General features: G+C 48.1%; 1 protein-coding gene across 1 annotated transcript in view; it reads right to left on the bottom strand.

Annotated features, from left to right (window-relative positions):
* adamts17 (ADAM metallopeptidase with thrombospondin type 1 motif, 17) overlaps positions 1-26,477 on the bottom strand; it is a gene marked incomplete at both ends in the record, with an annotated part of 69,266 nt that overhangs the window by 18,085 nt on the left and 24,704 nt on the right. Inside the window, 11 exons of the mRNA XM_079737011.1 lie at positions 2,371-2,528; positions 5,316-5,396; positions 7,338-7,412; positions 8,176-8,296; positions 12,804-12,931; positions 15,073-15,242; positions 15,370-15,515; positions 15,890-15,991; positions 17,028-17,178; positions 20,159-20,299; positions 25,095-25,200. Of these exons, the coding sequence (XP_079593137.1) occupies positions 2,371-2,528; positions 5,316-5,396; positions 7,338-7,412; positions 8,176-8,296; positions 12,804-12,931; positions 15,073-15,242; positions 15,370-15,515; positions 15,890-15,991; positions 17,028-17,178; positions 20,159-20,299; positions 25,095-25,200 (1,379 nt within the window). The remainder of the gene's footprint in view (positions 1-2,370; positions 2,529-5,315; positions 5,397-7,337; positions 7,413-8,175; positions 8,297-12,803; positions 12,932-15,072; positions 15,243-15,369; positions 15,516-15,889; positions 15,992-17,027; positions 17,179-20,158; positions 20,300-25,094; positions 25,201-26,477) is intronic.

Consider the following 26,477-nt stretch of genomic DNA (forward strand, 5'->3'; position numbering starts at 1 on the left):
TGATTTGTTCTGCTTAACGGAGAGCACAACGATATGTTGATATAAGTATCGTTGTCAATCCATATTGATTCATGATGATATTTACTACCTGTGAATTATCAATATTTCGAAGGTGGTTTGTGAGGTGTGATGTATTTACTAGGCCTTTAACATTTAGTGACTCTGGCGAGGTTAAATAGGGTTTCCATAGTGCATACTTCATAATACATAAGGAAATACCTTTTCATCATACAATGATGAAATACAGTTGTTTTGCGTTCAATATATAATGAAATATCCCAACTAAAACTCAAGTCAATGATGACATGAATAATTTAATGATAAAGTAACGTATCAGCTTTCACATAGTGGGGTAACCAAAGATTAAAATCAATGAGTATCAACAGCGCTGACGAAACACGGCTTATTACATTTACCAGTTCTGGCTTCGCTCCTTTCTTTTTCAAAAGCTATTGCAAGTGATATTGAGCCAATTATACACATCAATTGCATAATAAGTTATCCCTACGGTATATCCCTCATTACTCTTTAAAAGAGGAAAATGGGCAATAATTCATTCACATAACCGATCTAAATAACCCAAAGTATTTTCCTATTCACTTTTATTCCTCTATTATCCCCGCACGTCACTGAAAAATCCATGAAAACTCACACCATGCTCGCATACCCCAAAACCCACACATTGCCAGTAAACCGCCACGCTAGGCCTACATAGGAGACCTGGATATACAGACTTTACAAGTGAAGCCGAGGTTAAACGTGAGCCAAGGAACCTAGCCGCTGTTTCGTCCAGGTACTTTTCATTAATAAGGCGCCCACTGTCTGCTCATTAAAGCCAGCAGCTTATATTCCACCGGGAGGAAGAAGAAAGGGAGCGAAAACGACTTTAGGATAACAACGGCGTTCGTATTTTGGTTGTTATTGAACAGCGCCCCGATGAGCTTCATTAGGTTTAATTACCACCCAGCTCACTGCCTTGCAACTATGCCCAATAACGTGCTCCGGTGTTCATCCATATGTCAGGCTGCGGCGGGGAGGAGCTCTCTAAAGCAGATTACCGTGGGTGCCTCAGTGCAGCAGGGTGCAATGTGGCTCAAATGATCGTGGGTAATTTATCCCTTGGCATCCAGAGAGGTCGAGGGCCCTCCCTGGGTGATGGATGGGGCCCCTGCGTGTTGCTGAGCACACACATGGGCTTCGTACACCAAAACATCTCCGGCACGAGGGGCCCGCACGGACACAGACAGACGTGGAGTGACGCTTTGGCGAATGTCTTTGACATGTTTTCACCAACCTGAATCGAAAGTCACAATACACCTTTTTTTCTGAACATCAAACGGAAATATCTAAATATGAAATGGGATTTGTGATGATTAGACTTTGCTGTCTGTTTGGTATGAACGCTGGAATCCAAAACCTTAAGGTTAAGCTGTCTTTTCCTTTGGACATTTCACTATAGATTATATTAAAGGTAGCACTAGAGACCATTATTTCCCTAACAGTATCATATGCAATTAGCCAAGGCTAGAAGCACCAAATGCTAATGTTGGCTCACATAGGGATCTCAAATTTACATTTCTCAAACAATCTAAAAGTTTTCCATGATTTCCCTTTAATATTTCCTGGAAATGTTTTTTTTTAACCGTTGGGATCGTTTTTGGAGTCAATTCCTGAGACACGTGACCCTTAAGCGGCAGGTCTGAAGCTATGGTTACTAAGTAACAAAGCACTGTATACATTGTTCCTTGACATTACTCACAACCCGTCAATGTATCTCAACTGGAGCACACCATTCAAAACATAATTGCTATTGAATTAGCAATCATAGCTCTGCAGGAACAAAAACCTGCTTCACCGTTTCAAACAACCAAGTGGGATGAAGGAGAGCAGGAGAACATCCACACGTAGGCACGCACGCACACACACACGCACGCACGCACGCACGCACACAAACACGCACAAGTAGGCCCTCAGCCCTCTGGATGGGGTCCCCACATCCAGAGTGGGGGCCTACTTGTGTGTGTGTGTGTGTGTGTGTGTGTGTGTGTGTGTGTGTGTGTGTGTGTGTGTGTGTGTGTGTGTGTGTGTGTGTGTATAGCTCACAACGGTAAACCTCTCAACTGCAGTTAAGTTCAAGGTGGACTCAACTGCAGATTTTTTTAAACAAATACTGGTGTTGTTTAAAAAATCACCATGGCAACATCGGGTTGCAAGCGAAGGTCGGCACATCTCCTCTCAGCCCCCGCCTGATCGGATTCTGATGCGTTCTCCCTTCCTCCCCGTGTCTGATGTGCGTACGCTTTCAACCAGAGGTATACAGCATGCACGTGTGTGTGTGTGTGTGTGTCGACAGGAGGCTGATGTCCTTACCATCAGGTGGAGGGGGGACTTGGTGGGTCCCTTGGCAGACATCTTCTCCCAGAGCCCCCGCCTCACATAGCGGACGGTGGTTCCTGCGAGCTGGAACTCTCCCGGCAGCTCGATCTTCCAGTCACTGTTGATGGAGCGCTTACTGGAGTCCTGGAGGGCTGTGGAGGGGGGAGGGGATGGGGGGGGAATGGGATGGGAGGGGAGGAGAGAGGAGAGATGGGAGAGGAGGGGATAGGAGGAGAGAGGAAGAGAGGAGGATGGGAAGAGGGGAGAGGGAGGAGAGGATGATGGGAGGAGGGGAGAGGGAGGAGAGGAAGATGGGAAGAGGGGAGGCGATGGGCGGAGGGGAGAGAGGAGGAGAGGGCGAGAGGAGAGAGAAGAAAGGAGGAAAGGGAGGAGAAAGAGGAAGGGGAAAGGAGGAGAGAGGGAGAGGACAAGAGGTGGAAGAGGGTGAGACGGGAAGAGGAGAGAACAGAGGGGGGGAAAGGGAGAGGAGGAAAAAGGGTAGAGAGGGGGTGAGAGAGGAGGAGAGAGGAGGCAAGGGGGAGAGGGGAGGAAGTGGGAGGAGGACCACGGTTATCAGAGGGATCAGATGGGCTAGGCAGTACCTCCATTAGACCCATTTAAGATAAGCCTCCTTTTAGCCTTGTTCTGTTTAAAACAAATACAGTATTTGGACATCAAACGCATGGCACTGTTAGGCAACTCCAGGGAGGGATGCCACTGGAAGCTCTGCAAACAAAGAGCAGTGTGTTTCTGGACGAATCTCTAAAGAGACAGAGACGGGGGAACAAGAGGAGAACAGTGGTGGAGATATGGAGCCCATGCACCCACACCCTTTTTCTCACTTTGCCAAATGTCAAACAACCCAAGATAATTCCAGTCCTACTTATTCAATAAAAAACAATGTTTCTCAACGCTGTGCGGCCCATAACTTAGCTCGCAAAACTGTGGAAAAAGAGAAGAGAAACACACACACAGACACGTCCATGCCAGAGAAAAGCTTTGAAGCTGGGTTGCTGTGTGGTGTTCATTAGGGCAACACAAGACTAACTAATTAATACAAAACGTGTGCTTGGAGCGCAACCCTTGTTATTATTTGGGGGCTCTTAAAACCCAAGTGCCAGAAGAGAGAGGCGCTGTAGGCTTGCTTTGTAACGGCCCCTCTGCAAAGCTTAGGGACCGGGGCAAAACTAATTCTCAGACAAAGGTTTTCTTCTTCTTTTCCGTCAAGGACAAACAGCCAAATGGAAATCAAGTACCTCGCCGGGTCGCTGATGTTTACTTCTTCCTGCGACTCCCCAGAGTTCCAAGGCACCACACTCGGTTTTTGAAAGCAGCTCTTGAAGTGGATTATGCATTTTCTTTAAGTCCTGCCAACCAGCTACGCCGCTGCATGGCCAGAATTAACCTACTTTTATTTCTGAGAAAGCGTGTGTGTGTGTGTGTGTGTGTGTGTGTGTGTGTGTGTGTGTGTGTGTGTGTGTGTGTGTGTGTGTGTGTGTGTGTGTGTGTGTGTGTGTGTGTGTGTGTGTGTGTGTGTGTTTGCGTGTGCACATCAGTGTATGTTTGTGTGTGTGTGTTTGTGTGTGCGGGGTTATGTGTGTGGATGTGTGTGTGTGTGTTAGTGTTTTTGTGTGGGGGTTATGTGTTTGTTTGTATGTGCGTGCGCCGCAGTTTGATGTGTAGCATGTTTGTGTTAGCGTAAACTGAGGGAGATCTCCGTTTGTATCAGTCAAATGATTCCGCCGCTAATTAAACACAACATGGGCCTGGTTTCACAGGCACATGGATTCTGTTTGTTGACTGTACAGTGTGCGTGTGTGTGTGCGCGTGTGTGTGTGTGTGTGTGTGTGTGTGTGTGTGTGTGTGTGTGTGTGTGTGTGTGTGTGTGTGTGTGTGTGTGTGTGTCTGTGTGTGTGTGTGTGTGTGTGTGTGTGTGTCAGCAGTAGACAATACCAGCAGAAACAAAAACAAACAAGGGGATCCAAACAAATGCATATTTGTTTATCCTTGTCTATAGAAACACACTTAAACTGTGTCCTTATGGAACTCAGAACATATTATCAAACACAATGCAACACAAAGTGCATTGCAACTCAATGTGACGTGAATTTCCATGCCGCAACAACACACAATGACAGCACGGTGAAGCAACACGTTTTCATTTCTCTGTGCGGTCGGATGGAGTTGATTGTGCTCAAAAATTATTGGATTGTGCGTTAAAACCAAAACGTAATCAGCGGTCAAATCAGGACTCTGGCCCCCAGTGGCAGGTGTGGTTCTGGACCGTACGTGTTCTCGTTCTGAACCGATGACGTGACCCACGATGCCTCGACGACGCTCCAGAACGCGAGCCAAACTCGAGAGAGAAGCAGTCATTGAAGACAAAGCACCGATGAGCCTTCAGAATCGCTGTTTGGCCTTGAAGACGGCACTGAAATATATCGCCTGGGAGACACCGCGTCACTGTCGTTTTTATTTACGGAGAAAAAACAGAGCAGGGTGTTACTCGGGATGTTATTCAGCTGTTTAGGCTGTTCCCTGGGAGCTGAACAAGCTATTTTTGTTCCCTGATTCCCTTTAAATTAGGTTTTTTAAGGGCTTAGTGTAATTCCATTCAGCGGCAGAACAATTATCGCCATCCCTTGGCCGGCTACGTCCCAAACGCACAAGCAGACCGTTGATTGCAATTAAATTCTGGCGCCACGGCCGGCGGCGCTGCTGCTGCTGCCGCTGCCGGCCTGGAGACAGGTCGACGTCCCCTCGGATGCTCCTCCCCGCTTTTCTTTCTATTCCTGGGTGTGGGTGTGCGTCAGACAGGTGTGCGCCGGTGCGAGCATCGGTCGGCACAGGTGTGTGAGCGTCGCGGGGTTGGCGTGGAAACGCCCCCCCCCCCCCCCCCCCCCCCCCCGCGGCGACGAGGCGTGGCGCCGGTGACTTACCCAGGAAGCTGTGGGAGGGTCTGTCCTCCACCACCTTGATCCTCCGGGCTCCGGTGGGGATGACGGCTGCCTCGATGTAGCCTGGCAGAGGGAGAGACAGCGTGTGAGGGGGGGGGGGGGGGACCAGAGCCTCTGTGGACGTGTGTGTGTGTGTGTGTGTCTGCATACGTGTATATGTTTTTGTGTGTGTGTGTGTGTGCGTGTGCGTGTGTGTGTGTGTGCGTGCGTGCATTTGTGTGTGTGTGAGATAATGTGCATGGGCCGATACTGAATGAAGTTCTCTCGATGTGTGTGACTACGTGATCGCTTGCTTGATGTATGTGCAGTGGAGCAATCTGTTTGAAATGATGTGTGGGTTTTAATGGCGGATTTAAAATCGCCTGCTATAAGATTGTGTTGTCTTCTGCATACATTAAGAAACAGTGTGGGTAAAGAAAGAGTGGAAAGAGACTCAAAAATAGTCCGTGGTGACCACCAGCCCTAACCCACCAAACACAAACACACACCGCGCACACAAACCCAAACCCACACACACTCACATAACACAGAATAGCATAACACAACTCGAGAATCAAAGCAGCGCATAAAATGAATGCCCTAGCACGGTGAGGGATGTGTTGGGTGTGAGGGCGCGTTAGCGGTGAAAGCCACAGCAGGTGTCGAACGGGAAGAGCTGCATACAGAGAAGGAAGGACCGTCTCTGTATGCACTGGCCTTGTTTTGATTATGTTACAGTTTTTGTTGAGATTGTGCAATGGATTACTTTTTCAGCACAATCAGCTTACAATTGTTTTCAGTTGTTCAAATTATAATCATATCATATCTTTTGGGGGAAAAGTCATGGATTGTAATCGTCTATATTTCCGCAAAACTGGTCGGGCTTTCATTTGCTGGGCTGCTTGGCTCTGTTCACAGCACTAAAAACACACCACACCAAGCCAAAACCATACTTACCCGAACCGCTTCACCAGGGCAGCACCTAACCAGAGCTACACCGCACCCACCCGACACCCCAGCCAGCACCCACCGCTCCAACAACACACCAGCAGCAAACCGCGGTACACTAGAGACCAGGTCAAAGTCGCCCAGGAACATGATCCATAGCCACCACTAAACACTCAAACCAAACCACGAGCGCCGGAAGGCACCAAACACAAACTAGTGTTGTTCCTGCGCTTCTGATCCTAGTTCTTAGCAGACAATTATCAGCAACTTGAGTCGTCTGATACTGGGAACCCTTACCAGCACCCTTCCACCCATAAAACACCACCACCATGAACGACACTCCCGTCTCCCCCTCCACCTCGCACCTCCACTCTGTGGGTTCACGTTGGGGGGGCCGGGGAACGGGTGGGGTAATGTGTGAGTCCTGGCCATGGATGTATAGCGATATCCCAACTGCATAGTGGAAGGATCAAGTATAATATGGGCTGGCTGAGGTGATATCTTTCCTATAGGGCTTCATATTAAATAGTATGGATGTGTTCTCTCACATCCATATTTCTATCACCTCCACAGCCAGCGGTGGGGAGGGCAGGCTGTGAGGCCCCAGGGGGCCAGGTGATACTAAACCCCGGTGGGGGCCGAGGCGTGTGGTACCGAGCGGTCCCCTATGGTTCCGCCTCCCAGAGAGAGAGGAGGGGCCGCGCCTTAAGGGGAGGACGGCTTCCCTGTGGCGGGGTACTGCAGGAGGGTGGGTCAGGCCCTTGCTGATGTCCCTGTGGTGGAAACGCGTTTCACTCTCTTTTCTGTTACCCCCCCCCCCCCCCCAGAAAACAAACCCCCCAATCCCCCCAGGAGGGCCCCAGGAGGGCCCCAGGAGGGCCCCAGAGAGACGGGCTCTCTCATCGATCTCACCCGAAAAAAGTCAAAGCCAAAAATTCCACACACACACACACACACACACACAGGAGCGTGCACACAGACAGTGAGAGGGAGAGAACATGAGAGCACGAAGGAGAGAGGGATGGAAGCACGGCAGCACACACACACGCACACACACGAACAGTGCATGCATCTTACATGAGAAACACTTGGGGACCGCTCTGGGTTTAGGCATCACACAGGTAGAAACCCTCTTACACAGCCCATCGGCGGCTGGAACAGGACAGAGCAGGGGGGGGTGGGGAGGGGGGTCACTTGGCCGGCTGGTCTCACATTGGACCCACCGCATCAATACACACACACACACACACACAAACACACACACGCGGGCGCGCGCACCCGCACATACACCCGGCCACACAAACACAAACACACGCGTAAACACACACACATACACAAACATCCACACACACACACACACGCAGACATCCACAAACACACACACACACACACACACACAGACATCCAAAGACACACACACACACACACACACGCGGGCGCGCGCACCCGCACATTTACCCGGCCACACAAACACAAACACACGCGTAAACACACACACATACACAAACATCCACACACACACACACACACAGACATCCACAAACACACACACACACACACACACACAGACATCCAAAGACACACACAAACACACACACACGCGCGCACACACACTCTATTCAACATGTAAACCGTGCCGCAATCCTTATTTAAACATTGGTGAGTCAGAGTCAATATGGCTCAAAATGAAAACACATGCGCACACACTACCATGTACACACTCAGAAACACTCGACTTGCAGATGCACAAGCACGCACGCACGCACGCACGCATACACGCACACACACCGGCAGATCAACAGTTGTTCAAGATTCAACGTGCAGCCGTTATGCACATACACCCTTGCAACAAGCCACACACACACACACACACACACACTAACACACACACACACACACACACTAACACACTCACCCATGCCCTTGGAGTGGTTGAAGTCCCCCCTCACTATTTTGCACGAGCGGCCGTCTCCGTTGCACACCCCGCAGCGGTCCTCCATGGCAGAGGAGCCGATGATGCCGTCACAGCCGATCCTCTGAAACCGCAGAAGAAGAAAAGAGGAGAAAACCCTGAAGAAAACAATATCCAACGGAAAGCCTCAAAATGTGTTTTTATTAATGGGATATGATTTAGCATGACCAATACTTACTTTGTGTGTGTGTGTGTGTGTGTGTGTGTGTGTGTGTGTGTGTGTGTGTGTGTGTAAGTCTGTGAGAACAGTGTTCCTCAATGGCATGGATATTGGCCATTTATGCCGTTATGCTCTGAAAATGCTGTGGCTTTCTGTCTGTGTGTCTGAGCCTTTGTGTGTGTGTACATGCCTGTATGTGTGTGTGTGTGTGCATCTGTGTGAGTGTCATGGGACCTATGCACTTAATGCCCTATCCAACAAAGAGGTGTAATTTAATGAGACAAGAATGTTTCCGTAAGCAGACTGACACAGGGCACAGTCTGATGAAGCGAGCAAACAGAGAAATAAGTTGAGGACATCAATATGCTGCTGTTTAATTCACCATTCCTATTGCACACACACACACACACACACACACACACAGACATAAAAACACCTCAAACACACACACGCATATAAACACACATACTAACACACGCACACACACACACACACACACACACACACACACACACACACACACACACACACACACACACACACACAAAAACATGTTTTCAAAGTCTGGTGTCTCCAACAGCTTCATCAGACTGCGCCCTGTGACAGTCTGCTTACGGAAACATTCTTGTCTCATTAAATTACACCTCTGTGCTGGATAGGGCATTAAGTGCATAGGTCCCATGACACTCACACACACGCACACGCACACACACACACACACACACACAGATACTCACACACACACATACATGATGATTAAGCTGCTTAAAATACCAGACTTTAAAAAACATGCAAGCTAACAGAAAAATTGGTTCAGGTCATCAATATGCTACTATTTAACGCACCACTCCTATCGCACACACACACATTTAGCTTTTTCCAGGAGTCTGTGTGTGTGCGGTTGTGTGTGTGTGTGTGTGTGTGTGACTTTCTGCGAGGTGTGCCTATGTGTGTGCGTGCATGCTTTTGGGCGTGTATGTATGCATGGATGCATTGAAGTGTGTGTGGATGTATATGTGTGTGTGTGTGTGTGCACTAACCTATTACCCACGCACATGTGCAGGTATTAGGTCTGGCATTCCTGCGTCTACATCCCCCAGCCTCTCCTCTAGACAAAGAGGAATATGGGCCACCGGCAGCAGCTAGCAGCTACCTGCTAGCAGCTAGCAGGTAGCTGCTAGCTGCTAGCTCCTATCGCTGCCGACTCAGACATTGAGCAGCGTTTTGCACGTGCACATCCACCGCGGAACGCAGCGCTGTGTGCAGAGTGCTGAGTCAGGCCTCTGCGTGCCCTCAGTGTGTGTGTGTGTGTGGTGGGGGTTTCGAGGGGCCCTCCCAGTTCCCTTATTCAACTCACCGGTTCCCCCCCCCCCCCCCCCCAAGCCTAACACACACCCCCGCCCCCCACCCTGCCGCCAGACCAGAAAGTATATTTTCACTGCTTATACCTGAATAATATGCTTCCTCACCCCCCATTTCCTGTCTGCCTGCCCTGGTTCGCTGTGCATTGCCCCACTGCCCCTGCCCCTGCCCCCCCCTCGCTCTCCCATTCCAGACCATTCCTTGATCTCCCTTCCTCCGGTTTTCCTAGCATTCCAGGATTTTGCACACTCCTGCTTGGAAAAATATTCCCGACTCGGCTGATGGGGCCGGTTCAGTAAGACCCTGTGCCTCGTTTCCCATCTCTCTCCCTCCACCCCCCTATCCCCACACAAGTTCAGGTAAAAGAGTAGGAATAAGTACCTTGATAACGGTGGGGCTTCTCTGAACACACACACACACACACACACACACACACACACAGACCCACACACACACAAACACCACAAAATTCACATCCAGCGGACTGCAGCAGATTTGAAAGGACGTAAACTCAGCGAGAAGACAGAAGGAGACCACAGATGCCAGTCGCAGAACCGACAGAATGAGAGGCAGAGGGAAGGAGAGGAGCGAGAGCGAGAGCGAGAGAGAGAGAGAGAGAGAGAGAGAGAGAGAGGATAGGGAGAAGAGAGGGAGAGAGCCAGAGGGAGAGGGAGGGAAAGAGAGAGAGAGAAAGAAAGAGACTCAGGGAAGGGTGGACTTTGAGGGGCCTGCTTCCCAACACATGGGACAGATTAAAGGCAACCTCTTCTGCAGCACTTCATTCAGGGTATGAAGCCAGAGTCACTCACATACACACAAACATACATGTATACATGCACAGCAAAGGACACATAAGTCATTAGCAAATGTTGTGCAAAAAAGTGAGCATTTTGTTAAAGTATTTGTTTCTTAATAATTGTGTAAATACTTGACATTTCAGACCCTCTACACCCCCCCCCACCCTCTCTGATCTCTGTCCCTCTCTACCCATTTCTCTCTCTCTCTCTCTCTCTCTCTCTCTCTCTCTCTCTCCCCCCCCTCCCTGCTCTCTCGCTCTTGGCCAGAGGCGAGGGGAATTCCTCCCAAATGTCCTGGCATCCAACATTTAGCAAATAAACACGAGGGCAGACTCCAGTGTGGTGGGGACACCAGACCCAGATCAACTCCTCACCCCTCCTCGGGTGTGTGGGGGGGGGGGGGGGGGGGGGGGCCGGCCTTGAGCCGGCTGCCACAGCTCCGGAGCAAGTGCCACATTCAAAGGCTCCGATGAAAGGTTTGCAGTGGTGAGCACCCAGCGTCTCCAGCTTGAAGTGGGGGCAGTACGTGGCTGTCGAGGTAGAGCGGGTTTGCTGGTGACCAGAAGGTCGCTAGTTTGAATCCCCGGCTACCCCTAGCTGAGTGACGAGATGTTTCCTGAGCAAGAAACTATACCCTTACTGCTCCCGATGAGCTGGCTGTCGCATCGCGTGGTTGCCACCGCCGTCGTTGTGCGAATGTATGTAATGTATGAATGGGTGAATGTCAGGCAATATTGTCAAGCGCTTTGAGTGGCCACTGGTTACAAAATATATATATGCGCTATATAAATACAGTCCATTTACCATGAAGTCTTGCTGGTCCGACCTGCAGTAGAAGGTACCAATCAGGTACTGTTCAGGTCTTTCAGGTCCTATCCCCTGGCATTAATGGACGTGTTGGACTTTATGAGTAAAGACCGGTAAGTGTTACCATGGGATCTGGTGGAACAGTTTCTCCACATGCCGCATGTACAATCTTTTGCCCTGCGTGCTTTGTTTAATCAGCTTGCTCTGAATAAAGTTTGCTCCACTGATCGTGAGCCAGGCTTTTCCACAACACCTTTAATCCTATTTGACTAAGAACCTAATACAACCAGCAGCCACAAAGAACAAAGTGAGGCCACACAGGTACTGTGGAAACGTTGTTAAAGAACGGAGAGTGGATGCAATTCAAGAGAAGGAAGAGGAGTCAACATCTGAGGATTTGAAGGGCTTATGGTTTACAGCTGACTAAGATGGTGCCCAGATTGGAGGTGTCAAAAGGAAACTGATGCATCCTGAAGAACAGGCACAGAACGCCAGACTGCTAAATTGCCTCAACACTCTCAAATATTGTTTACCTCCCCGCCGTGAAAAGGTTACAACGATTAATGTGTATCGGGAACACATTAATCAAGGAGCTCTCGTCCCCACGAAAAGAACCCGACTTCGACTTTGCTTCTTTTCAACTGGAGATGATTGCTTTCCTTTTGAATTCCGAGAAATTCGAAAGAAAGAGCCCCAAAGGAAAGGCTCAAGCCTGCCCCTGTTTGACAGTCAAGGTCAAATGTTTGTTCAACTCGACCGGTATCAGGCGCCCAGTCGCCCCTGGCACCTCTATGTAGTGGATGGAAACTAGCTTCTAGCCTCAGGGGCTACTGTCATGGGCTTAAACGTTGCCCCGCGATGATAGGACCAGGACATCCAAAAAGCGGTGACAGAGACTGCTTGCCTAGGTTGTCTTTAAGGGATTAGTGAAGTTTATGGTAGCATGCAACTCTGCAGTGAGCATTCCCAAAGAAGCATTACCTTAGCTTGTCTGGGAGGTGAACGGGAAAACAAAGCATGACTCTGTCCTCAAATGTGACATGGCTAATCATGTTTGGACCGAACACAGACACGGAGAGCGGCGCCAAGAAGTACTGTGGGCCTCTGCCCAAATCCCCAGGCAGGGAGAGTCTGTGTGTGTGTGTATATATGTGTCTGCGTGTGTGGGTGTGCTTATGTGCATATGTGTCTGTGTGTTTGTGAGTGTTTGTGTATGCCTGTCTGTATGTGTATTTGTGTGGGTGTGTGTGTGTGTGTGCGTGCGTGTGGGCATGTGTAAGTCTGTTTGTGTGTGTCTGTGTGTGTGTGTGTGTGTGTGTGTGTGTGTGTGTGTGTGTGCGTGCGTGTCTGTATGTGTGTAAGTGCGTGGTTGCGTGTGTCTAAATGTGTTTATGTGTGTGTGGGTGCGCGTGTGCGCGTGTGTGCGTGTGTGTGTGTGTGTTTACCTGGCATCTGCCGTTGACACACAGGTCTGTCTCGTAGGGTCCGCAGGGGGTTCCGTCCATCACACGGTCCGACATCAGAACAGGAATATCCCGGCCAATGGGGCTGCAGAACAGCGTGCAGGGCTTTTCTGCAGTCATGAACACACACACAGACACACACATTAGTATACACACATACACAAACACGCAGGCACGCACGCACGCACACACACACACACGCACACACACAAAGCAAACAGACATCACACATAAAGCCACACAAGCAGAAAATAAAAAGTTGAAAGGCATTAGACCGGTGACTTTAAGCCATCAGGACACAATGTTCGGCTGCTATACCACCGGGGAAGATCCATCTGCCACCAGGCAGGGCCTAAACGCTCGTCCTCAAATGACGTCTCGAAGCAGTAGGAGCCGGGGGGGGGGGTTAGGAGAGTTTAAACAAGAAAAGTCAAGGAGGCAAGAAGGATTCAAGGGAGTTAGGGCTGAAGGAGGGAGGCTGGAGAACACTGTTTTTATCTCGAAACGAAACACAATTACATCCCGTTTCGAGTGTGCTCCATGTACGAATCAAGAGAACGAAAACAAACAGACACAGGGCCAAGCGATGTGATGATGAAGTAGATCAGCCAGAATGATGAACGTGATTGCGGTCGGGGAGAGCTTAGAGTAGAGACGATAACGTTTCTCCTGCTTGAGTGTTTAGCCCATTAATATCCGCGGTCGGGAAAAGCAAATTGTTTCCCTCTGAACAACAAACAACCAATGGAGTTTGACTGCAGGATCGCTCACCAGCTTCCACAAGAGACACAAGAATCCCTTTTTCAGAGTTCACCTGGACTCTACATAGCCTCCCTCCGTACCCCCCTCTATCCTTACTCCTCCCTTCCCCCATGAAAAAAAAAGCCCCTCATAAGCAATTATTGTATGTTTGTACATCCTGGCACTTAATGTACTCATTTATTGTATTTTGTACATCCTGGCACTTAATGTACGCACTTATTGTATTTTGCACATCCTGGCACTTAATGTAGGCACTTATTGTATGTTGTACACCCTGCCACTTAAAACTAGTACTTAGCATCGTGAAGCATCTTAGCCTAGCTATCTTTGTTTTATACAGGGAATGGATTGGGTCGCTTTGGATAAAAGCTAAACGCCCTGAATGTAAATGTTTGCAAAATTCAAGCCGTCGAATTTCGCCGCAGCGAAATCCAAGTGTGTATCGGTCTTTAGCAGCGCAGTGTGGGTTCCCCGTTAGTCGACCGCACGTGTATTCCGCTAGCGAGAACCATGTCACATAGACGGCCAAGGCTAGCTCAACAGTAAACTGGGGCTTTTCTCACCGGCCAACTGTGTGTACGGTGTTACGCTGCATCGTGGGGTTACGGCTGAACTAAACTATAGGCGTGCGGGAAGCGTGTGTGTGCGGCCCTATGAGATGTTCAATGCGCCACCGCCTCCGTACGTAAACACAATTTTTGTGTTTACAGAAAAGTTAAACACGTTCCCATTTGAAAGGTTGAGTTCAGTGGAGTTTACTTAGGCATCGCCTTGTCCAACACCAGTTCACAGAGAGAAAAATCTGTTCCGCCAGCAGATTATAGTGACATTCCAAACGAGTCATTATTTAGTTATTATATGGGTTATATAAATGTGTGTAATCCCCTGAGTTCCTGTGTATTATTGTGTGTGTGTGTGTGTGTGTGTGTGTGTGTGTGTGTGTGTGTGTGTGTGTGTGTGTGTGTGTGTGTGTGTGTGTGTTAAAAGGCAGTGTGTGTGTGTTTGTGTGTGTGTGTGTGCGTGTGACTGTGTATAGGCAGCTTGTGTGTTTGTGTGTGTATATACAGCGTCTTTGTGTATGTGTGTGGGTGTATATTCATCGTGTGTGTGTGTGTGAATGTATGTGTGTTGCAGCATGTGTGTCTGTGTGTTTATCTTGATCGTGTGCGTGTGAATGTATGTGTGTTGCAACATGTGCGTCTGTGTGTATATGCAACATGTGTTTGTGTGTATATGCAGTGTGTGTGTGTGTGTGTGTGTGTGTGTATATACAGTGTGTGTGTGTGCATGCAGCGTGTTTGTGTGTGTGTGTGTGTGTATGCAGCGTTTCAGTGAGTGTGTGTGTGTGTGTGTGTGTGTGTGTGTGTGTGCAGCGTTTGAGTGTGTGTGTGTGTGTGTGTGTGCAGCGTTTGAGTGTGTGTGTGTGTGCAGCGTTTGAGTGTGTGTGTGTGTGTGTGTGTGTGTGTGTGTGTGTACAGTGGCGCCTCACCATCGTTGATCACGGCCATCAGCATGCTGGTCTTCTTCTTGGTGGCGTGGCGGTCGTACGAGAGACACTGGAGGTCCCTGAAGCTGGGGCCCCCTTTAGGGCAGGGGGGCCCCTCACACGCCTTGTGCTCCACGCTGGCCTTCTGGCAGTTCCTGCCCCCGGGGCCCGGCCTGCGGAGCACAGGAGAGACGGGGGGGGGGACGGGGTCACAGCCGTCCATGGTCGTACCATGGATGTTACCCAGCATGCATCATGGTGTTTCCCAGCATGCTTTGCGTGAGGTTGCGGGCGACGCACGGTGGGTTGTCACACTTCCTCTGTCTGAACTGGACTCCGGTGCCGCAGGTGCGGCTGCACATGCTCCAGGGGCTCCAGGGGCTCCAGTCCCCGTCCACGTGCTGCGGGATGGGGGTCTTACTCACACACTCGCCGGCCCGGCACCACTGACCCCCCGGGAACACACACACACACACACAAACACAACCATGAAACCTCAGAGAGAGCGAGCAACAGGCAGACCATATTGTGTAATACATGAGCAAAGGTCTGCAGGAACGGATGCACACACCTGCTCCGAACAGAAGTACAAACTTTGGCCGTCCTTGCTGACACAATCCAGTCACCAAACGACGAAGACACCACATTAACAGGGATTTCCGATAAAGGTCTAAAGACCAGGTGATCAAATGTTCCGACTTTTGGCCCAAGGACGCTACTGGTAAGGCTGTGGACATCCGGGCATCGAACCCAGAACCGTGGAGCCCGGGGGGCGGGGGGGTTAGGAACCCCCTGAGCCACATACATCCAGGGCGCTCACCTTATCGGCCCCACAGTCTGTCCCGTCCAGCGGCGGGTCCAGCTTGGTCTTGCAGGAGGAGTCTCCTTCCACCAGGCACCACAGGCCGGCGCACATCAGATGCTGCACCACGTGCGCACACATGCACACGGTAGATTAGCACACACGTCACAGACACAAAGCGTGTTCCTTCAAAGGCACCCCAGAGGTTCAAAAGAGCCATACAACGGTCATACCCCATGCGCTGTCAAATGTTATTATTATTTGCTCTATTATTATTATTCTCTCTGCGGCGTTCAAATATCAACGTACACCTGTTTCTACTGCGCTGCCAATAACAGGTGTACGGCTAGTCCAGCTAATCTGCGGTGTCGCAGACGTCTCAAATCATAGTGGTCATGTCAAGGAATCCCAGGCATCTCCGCTCAGAGCAGAAGAGGAGGTCGACCTGACAGAAGCCTTCTGAATGTCAAGCCCTCAGGCTACCCTCCAAACTACCGACTGTGTCCCGGTTGTAAAACCACCGCAACCACTAGAAACTGTCAGTCAGGACAAATGTGTGTGTGTTTGTGTGTGCGTGGTGTGGGTGGATGTGTGCGTTTGTGTTTGTGCGGGACAATGTCTGTCCTCCTCATTCAGAGTGCCCTTCTAGTTTCAATTGCCTCGGTGTTGCTAAGAGTGCTTTTCTAATCTTCTAATCAGATCCCACTGGAGCTAGAGTGTGCGCGTGTGTGTGTGTGTGTGTGTGTGTGTGTGTGTGTGTGTGTGTGTTGGTGTGTGTGGGTTCATGAATTTGTGAACACATTCATGATTTATGTATTTCTTTGAATATAGTTAATTGTTGTTAGTGTTGTTGTTGTTGAAATGTTATTTCAAGACATAATCCTATGTATGTTAGCAGTGTCTGTAAATCTTTTTGAATTTAGAATAACTAGAGTAAGCTAACTAGCTTACTAGCTAGTTAGCTTACAGAGCTAGATAGCTAACCAGACGCACTCACAACCATTATACACGATCACTGCCATTACCCATTAATGACATTCCGTGGCACATTTCCTCTAACTCCCAAACACAAGGGTTGAGATGAACGGGGGCAGGATTCTAAAAATCTGTGGGGCCCAGTGGGGGTGCGCTCAAGTGTACAGCGGTTGCTTTGTACCTCCATGTCGCTGCAGAAGGTGGCGTTGGTGCCGAACAGGATCTGGCACTGTTCGTCCACACTGTAGTGCATTCCGGGCAGCTTGGGGGGCAGCTGTACCTGGTACCGGCTCCGGGGGTCCGTGTGCAGTAGGCAGCCGCTGGCTTTGGACCTGTGTTCAAACACACATGCACGGACACACACACACACACACAGACACACACACACACACACACACACACACACACACACACACACACACACACACATACACATGCACATTCATGAACACACACACACACACACACACGCACAAGCACACCCATGAACACACACACATACACAGACACACATAAGCACATTCATGAACTCACACACACACACACACACACACACACAGACACAAGCACATTCGTTAACACACAAGCACATTCATTAACACGTACACACAGACACACCCAAAAACACACACAAACACATTCATGAGCACGCACACACAGACACACCCAAACACAAAAAATATATTTATTGCCGGGCACATTTTGTGTGAAAGACACCCAGCTCAAAGTCCTAGCGCCTGCATGCGGAAAACAGGTCACCATTGACCGTTGATGTACGACCGTGATGCAAGGCAAAGCAACAACCTGGTGGCCTTGGTTCCTCGTTTGTGCGTGCATGTGTGTGTGTGTTGGCGCGGGTGCATGCGGGCGGGCGTGCGTGCGTATGTGTGATGCACGGCTGTGTTTTTCGGTCGACAGCTGCACCAAGGTAGAGAGTCCTCTCTAGCCACTTCCAGCTGGACTCTGTTTCGGTGTGCGAAAAATGAGAAATGGGTTAAAGGATGAAATGTAGCGGGAAAAAAAGGATGGCCCAAATACGATCCCTACCCCGGTTTATCCTGGTGAGGATGGGGGGTAATGGCAAAGTGAAAAGAGATGCGTTTTTTTTTGCGTTTCATTTCACATCAGACACATCAGTGTGTTTAATGGCCGCTACAGCTCTGGTTGTGTGCTGTGCGTTGTCTCGACGCTATCTTCAGACCGTGTGTGTAGGCTGCCTCATTAAGTCACGCATGGCTTCATTCACTTCGCTCCGGTGAGCATGCGTCTGTTCATATAATGGGCAAACTACCCCACATCTGCTGCTGATTAAATAATTAACACATTAATATCAACCGGTTTACACCTGTCCTCCATGGCACCCTGCTGTCTCACACGGCTTGGCGCAGACGTACGTTCAAGGACTAATTGATGCGTTTACGTTTGTATTTAAAAGGGGTGGTATTACGCCACTGGGGCCCCGTCCACACGGAGCCGGTTCTTTGGTGAAACCGCATAAGTCTTTTGAAACGCAAACAATGACGTCATTAGCCCCCCACCAGCCGGGGGACGTCAAGAGTTGCGTTGAATTTTTTATTTATTATTTTATTTGTATTCTTTTTGTAGCTTTAAATAAAGCCCCTTGATAAATTGAATTACTAACTGTACATTAAAAAGTATTTCTGCTCAATTTAAAAGGTTGAATCTCCTCGCGACTGAATGTTTGCATACAGCGCACAGGCTTGATGCGCTCCACTTTTTTCGGTGGAGAAGCAGCGCCTTGAATAGTTACTACAGCGCTTCTACAGCTCGATGCGGTTTCGCAATGACTCCATCTTTACGGAGATATTCCTGAACCGCATAAAACCGGATCGTTTTCGCCCGTTTCGGCTCCGTGTGGACGGGGCCTGGGAGTTTGTGTGATAAACCATTACATGCCGTTTGAAAACTTGCCCGTCCCTGTACCTTAGTGACATCACAAGTGGGCGTGTCCACCTAGATGTATGCTGGATAGATCAGTTGTACAGTTGCCATTTGGTGGACCTGTCTTACAATACCGTTGTGTACACATACTTTATTGATTTTGTACAACACCTTGGGTGGGCCCCGTTGGGAATGTGAGACTTAACTTAAAACTCTCTTCTCCAAAATCGGAATCTTTCATTTTGATTTGAAGCTCTCTGTAGGAACGGTATTTTGAAACGGCTCACTTACTCGGAAATGAAACACAAGTCTACTTGAAACCAACCTCCCATGTACTCCCCTGTCAGTGAAGCCTTTCTATCAGACCTAATATCGCAATGTTGTCCCTACTAATGTCCTCCCTGCCTTTCCCACACACACACACACACACACACACACACACACACACACACACACACACACACACAAACAAACACACATACGGACAAGCGCGTCAACGCTTCAACGTGTTGCATGCAAACCATCAGTATTACATTTGCCTTTCTGAAGACCAAATTGACACGTGTTGCCAGGAAATTGTGAAGTCATGGCTTCTCAGACTTCCTCTGCAGTGCGGAGGGACAAGTGCCAGGTAGCGGGAGAGAGGGGAAGTACGACTGTCTGTAGGAGACAGTCGGGTTTGGACTCAAATACAGGGAGAAGGACCAATCGAAAGTAAAATACAAAATGCATTAACAGCTATGTATATGCACGTTGAAAGCATGCATATGTCACGAGTAAAGTGAACAACTCATATTAAATATTACACAACAGAGTCATAAACTATGAAGTACGATTCCTATACATTTCTGTTGATTCGTTTCCCGTCTTAACCCGGGCGACAACTACACCGTTATATAGGAGGAACCACCTCCGAAACCTCAGACGCAAGCTTTCAGTTCAACGTCCACTGGAGGACTGCGTCGAGCGATAATGCATCCTACTACACAGTATCGTTCCTGTAGGTTGTGTTCCCTCTGCGCACTGCAGTCATATTCACTGTTCTGCACCGGCAACCAGCGCTGGATTCCAATCAGAGGCTGAAGGAGCCTGGCGGTTGGCAGGCCAGCCTGAGAGTGACTTAAGAGTTTCCATTCGCTTTCACATCATGATGCAGTTAAACCGGCCATTGTAGACTGTAGCAACTCTGCATACACAGGCCCCAATCCGCTAGGACCATGAGACACAATCTGAGACTCTGTGTGTGTGTGTGTGTGTGTGTGTGTGTGTGTGTGTGTGTGTGTGTGTGTGTGTGTGTGTGTGTGTGTGTGTGTGCATGCGTGTGTGTCTGTGTTATAAAGTGACTGAGTGACTGAGTGCATGACAGAGAGCACAAAACCACAGAAAGAGAAAGACGACTGCAAAAACAACCTGAGGAACTTCTCCAGGTCGTCACGGCTACAGGAGGACCAGGAGAGGTCGCTGGGGTTACGACCTTTCACCCACTCGCCCGACATGATGTGGGAGTGTCCGGTGCAGGTGGCATGGTCGTCATCGTGGCTCATTCCCATGCTGAGGAGAGAGAGAGAGAGAGAGAGAGAGAGAGAGAGAGAGAGAGAGAGAGAGAGAGAGAGAGAGAGAGAGAGAGAGAGAGAGAGAGAGAGAGAGAATACTAAGTTTATTATACACATTACACAACACAAAATACGCAACATCAACTTGACAAGCATGCATTGTACAGTAACGTCTGACATTAAGATCAACCTTTAAAGCAGTAATTACACGTTATAGTACGGCATTTTTCTCAGACACCTTTAAATAGGTGGAGAAACCATAAAATATGAACATAAGTGAACGCTCTGGACAATCTTCCAGCGACACAACAAAAGGCCCAGACCATGTTGAACATTTCCCTTCAGCCACAGCTGTAACGTATTGGCCAAGGAGAGAAGCAGCCCGAGGCCAGCTTCCACAGGAAAGTATATCTCACCCAGCATGTGTGTCTGCGTGTGTGTGTGTGTGTGTGTCTGCGTGTGTGTGTCTGTGGCAGTGTGTGTGTGTGATTGAGGAATGTTGCATTCATGTGGTGTCGGAAATAATCTGAAAAAATGAGTCCCTGCCTGGGATAATTCTCATGAACGCCCACTTAAATCGGTACAACAATTCAGCAAGTCGGCCAAAAATGTTGTTGCTTGATGCGGACTTGTGATGTCATACATCACATGGAAGACGAAAGCCAATGTTTAGTTGCGATATCAGGTTGAAACCGCTAGTTTCTCTTCACGCAGAGTGACCTAGAAAAGTTTGAAAAGTTATTTAGTAGCATCGACCCTCAAAACAATCCTTCGCCTGACCTATTTAATTTGTTCTGCCTTGTCGGAAACAGCTATCAACGTGTCGTTAAAACGCTCTGAGCGGTATCATACAACATCTACTTTATACTTGTAGTGTGTTGTTTCCAGGTTTACGAGTTAAAAGCTCATAACCACACCATCGGAAGGACGACTCCCTCAGTTGGGGAACGAGACCATGAGGAGCGTGTCAATGCAGCAGCAGAAAGAAAGAAAGAAAGAAAGAAAGAAAGAAAGAAAGAAAGAAAGAAAGAAAGAAAGAAAGAAAGAAAGAAAGAAAGAAAGAAGAGAAGATAGATAACGGTTGGATGAGCGAGGGAGGCAGATGGAGAGAGAGAGAGAGGGAGAGCGAGAGAGGGAGAGAGAGATTATGACAGAGGGACACGTATTGAAACAGGGAAGACTGCAGGAAAAGTTACAGCTTTTCTCTTGAAGACGTGACCTACATTTGCAAATGAAAAACAAAAGCCTGGTTTGAACAGTGAGTCAGGGCCTAATAAATTATCAGACTCGCACACTTTCCTTTTCTTTACCCATTTCAACAATAACTCAAAAACCTATGTCTAAGGACACTTTTAAAAAGGGTAACACAATCGTGTGTGTTTGTATGTGTGTGTGCAGGTGTATTTATGTATGATTGTGTGTGTGCATGTATGCGCGCGCGTGTGTGCGTGCGTGCGTGCGTGCGTCTATGTGTCTGTGAACTTTGAACACAATCCTTCACAAGCTGCAGAACATGAGCACAACCCCATCCTACTTACCTCAGCACAAGAAGCAATATTAGCTGTATATTCTGCTGTTTATCAGACCCCCGAATAAACTTAAAAGACACATCAGCGAACACGGCCGTGAAAGAAGACAGCACAGGAGCACCGGGAACCACAAGGGGAAAAACACAAAAAATACCCCCAAAAACAGCACGCCACAACGGGCAGAGAACGTATTAGAACACGCCTAAGAGTTGGAGCTGTAATTGAAAATCATAGCGTGTGTGCAGCAAGTCATTTGTAAGTAATAACAGGATGAAGAACAGCCTTCAGGGTGGCGTTTGGAAGCGGTGCGGCACCACAGGTGACCACAGTCAGGTGGAGCGTGAAACTCATTGACATGGATCAACATTAATGACACTCTGCCAAGCCAGGGGTCGTCGGTTATTCACCAAAGACACAGTAAAACGTATTCTCGCATTACAAAGTAACTGCAGTCCGACAATTGTATAATAGTATTTATTACCATCCACTAAATGCACAGAAATGCACAGAGGGACAATTCACCTATCTATGATCATTTATCAGAAGTTAACCGATGGCATTAAACTGCACTCAACTGGACAGCAATGCATGTCTCTAGTGCAATTACTGCAGTGTACTGTAACTCAGAGCAGTGTACAGGAACATCAGCGCTTTCCACAAAATATCCAACCTGGCTGAGAAGTTATCCTTGAAACCATTGTGAGAGCGCACAACCACACAAACACACACAAAAACACACACACACACACACAAAAACACATGCACACACACACAAACACACACCTACACAATACCTGGGCATCGGTATACACAGAGGCCCACTCCGACGCCAGCTTATCCCCTTACTAGCCCACTGGGCTGGGGAGAGATGTCTGGCTGGCCGGGGCCGGGCCGGAGAGTCCCAGAGGGAACTGGCGCTGACCACAAAGCTTGTGTAAAGGTGATTCTGGCACACTCACACTGTGTGGCTGAGCCATAAAATAATGCGCTGGGATCAACACCTCCTCTATTGTCTGCCTGGCTGTACCAGTGCTAAACAAGTAAAGCATGAAAGTGGCAACATCTGGGCCCGATACATACTTTCATTAGCCTGTAATTATTGAAAATATGTATTTGCGTAGCATCATAGCATAATTGCATATTTTGGCCAAATTGTGATATGTAACCTAACTGTACTCTGCCAAAGCTGCTGATTCACTGTGCCTCATTGGCTATACAAGAAGCTAATCAAAGTTCTTTTCGCATTCCATATTCAGTATCTGCTAAAGTCATATATTCAGCATTTTTAATCCAAAATACATGATGAACCTTAAAATATGACTTAGGCAATTATGCTATGAGGCCAACGATATGTAGGTGTACTGTGTGTGAGGCATGTCTTTGGCTTTATTTAGCGTACTGTGTTAGTATGAGCAGTGTTGAGTGGCCTACTTTAGCGGAACATGAGATTAGATTAGGATGCACCTTATTAAAGTTCAGGGCAGGAGTAAATAAGGACTGAGGAGCACTTTAGGTGGATTCCTGAGCGAGGTTGATTCGTCGGTCAGAGTTGAAACAACAGGGATCGGTCCAATGTGTTCATCGTTAAAATGGATTTTATGTTTCTAAATGTCTTGCTTCATTTGCACATCTGTAATGCTTGCATAACACGTAGTATTGTTTTACGATGTGCTCATCGGAAAATAGCCCACAAATCAGGAATTTCTAACACAACAGAGTTTACTCTAATGTGATTGAATGAAATTGACTGTAATATCATCTGATCCGTCTAAACAGGACGAAAATGGTAGCACCAGAGAGAGAGAGAGAGAGAGAGAGAGAGAGAGAGAGAGAGAGAGAGAGAGAGAGAGAGAGAGAGAGAGAGAGAGAGAGAGAGAGAGATTACGTTCTTGACAGCCAGAAGGCTTTTAAAAAAAAAGTTTTGGGCTTACTTTGTATTGCCAAATGACAGCATTTTCCAAAACTTGGCAACAGAGACAATTTTTATTGCACATCGTCACACACTAATACTATTAGCACTAGTTTAAGGCTGCTAAAAATCTTTTTGTCCATTTTGCACAATCGGATCAAATGTTATTCATTCGAATCAACAATCTGTTGTCTCTGGTAATACGGCAAGTTATTGGCGTCAGAAACACTTACCATGTCTTTTCTCGTTGTCTTTAGCAGGACATTGACAATGTCGGTTCGCTCCGAACAGATCCACTATTGTTTCCGATCTCATTTTTTCCGCCCCTTAACGCTTTGCTTAACCGCTCGGAACAACATAAACGATTGTTCTGTGTTGTTATTAAATATTTATTCTGCATGAAAAGACAACACATTGTTTCTGTTACTTCTGAGCGACAACGTTTAAAGACTGCCGGGTCCACTAAGAATGACTTCCCAAATGAAGGACATGTGTTCGACTCCCTTCGTATTTATTGCAATGCAAAAGAGCCATACCTAGCAGCGTTGAGCTATAGGTATTGACTGTGTGACATGCACAGACAATGTCAGCTCTGGAGACACAGCCCCCCTGTGTCAAAGAGACACCTTCAAATTCAAAATGGTGACAACCTGCCAAGATTGCTTGCAGGTCAGACCCACCGGGTTTGCAGTAAAGATGCATTTCTGGATAAGTACAGACCACAGGTACTTCAATGACCCCAATGAACCAAGGAAACCATTTCTGCTGCACCACACATTGTATTCAACGAAGTAAAACAAGTTTCCAGCACCAATGGAAGTTATCTCCCCATTTCCCACAAATGTTTATTTTAATTTCCCCCACAAATGTTTATTTTAATCTTCCCGCAAATGTTTATTTTAATTTCATGCTGGATGTTCAGAAGCTGAACGCTAATCCAACGGTTGTCAGCCATTCTACGACATAGGATATCTTCGAAGGGAGCGCGCTGATGAAGGCAATTCCTCGGGAAAGTGTCGTAATAAGTGTAAAGTGCAATGAGTAAATTTGCACACCAATCCTCACGTTCCAAAGACACTTCCACCCTCAAGAGCAAAACAAACATGACGGAAAAAAACATCTGACCTAAAATCCTGAAGAAACCATAATAAACACTGTTATATACACTGTTATATACACAATTAGATACACTATTACTGTTCAATTCACGGTTATATACACGGCTATATACACCGTTATATACACCTTCATATACACTATTAGGTACACCGTGATGAACAGAGGCAGCGAGAGAGAGAGAGAGAGGGAGAGGGAGAGACAGATTCATAGAGAGCAGCGCTGGCCCTGAGCCTTACTTGTGACCCAGCTCGTGGGCGATGGTGAAAGCCAAGTTGAGTCCGTTATCCTCGGCTAACACACACTTCCTCTTGGCACTGCACACCCCTCCCAGGTAAGCGATCCCTGCCACAAGCCGAGAGAGAAAATGACAGTTCACAGTTAGTGTTTTGGCCCTTCCCTTCCTTTCCTTCCAGTACCAACAAAGAGAACTGATTTGATTCTCCACACGGGCCATCTGGTGCAGCCAGGCGATGTCAACAGGAGACACACAGCTGGTGTTAGAATGACTTATTATTTATTGTTAGCCCTGGTAGTGTTAGTAGTAGTAGTGCTGTTTGCTGTTTAACTGTTGAGCCATTTAGGAGGGTATTTTATCGAGAGTGATTTACAAGGGACTGTTTTGGGTCCTTGTCGTATTGAGCTGGTAGGGTTAAGGGCATCTTGCTCAGGGCTTAGCGCAGGTACACATGGCGAAGAGCGACAACCTTCACCCATAACCATGAGACTATTCTGCAACACTGAATAATTGGTATTGGTGGTGTACTAGTCGTAGTAGCAGTAGTGGTAGTAGTAGTTGTAATATTAGTAGTAATAGTAGGAAAAATTGATTCAGGTGAGTGTACTTTGCTTCCGTGATACTCACGTCATCTGGTTGACGAAAACTATGTTGATGTTTAAGAAAATCAAGCCATAAATCTCAATGTAATCTTAGTGGAAGGAAATGAATGGCATCCTCCAACAGAGGGCGCTATAGTGTGTTGGCCAGAAGTCAATTGCAACTACGTGTTCCGTTCGGCCTCGGTCAATTAAAAAACAAAAGTGGACACAGCTGGAGCTAAAGAACCTGAACAGCAACATCCTAGACAACGCTAAATCAACTTCACGTGGGAAAAGACAACTAATGTCGTATCGCAATATATAAATTGCAATACGCACATAATTGCAATACTTTAATCGGCACTCAGAAAATCGTTCTTATATCGTATTGTGAGGTCCCTGCCGATTTGCGTCTCTGGTCCGGATTACCTACAGCCTGTAGCACAAAAGAACATCCAATCGGATTTCTGCAAACTGTGGGCTGCTGCCGTGAGCTGTACGGTGCCATGACACTGATTACAAAACAAAAACAAAACAACAACAAACAAAGAGCAAAAAAGCACAGACCCCTGCCTTGATTATCCGCGAGCGGCCAAAGGACGCGGAGGGAAAAAAAGCAGCAGTCAATCAGCCGCGCGGGCCAGGCGTGCTGACATCACTGCAGCGGCCCCACCGTGAGTCAGCACACACCTGCTTTGTGTCTGCGAGCTGGAGGCGGGCCAGGGAGGCTCTCTGGAAACACCAGAGGCCTGAAAGATATCCCTGACACGGGAACGGGCCCCATCATCAGAGCCCCGGCCAGG

The sequence above is a fragment of the Pollachius pollachius genome, assembly GCF_949987615.1.
Source record: "Pollachius pollachius genome assembly, chromosome: 5".
NCBI lineage: Eukaryota > Metazoa > Chordata > Actinopteri > Gadiformes > Gadidae > Pollachius > Pollachius pollachius.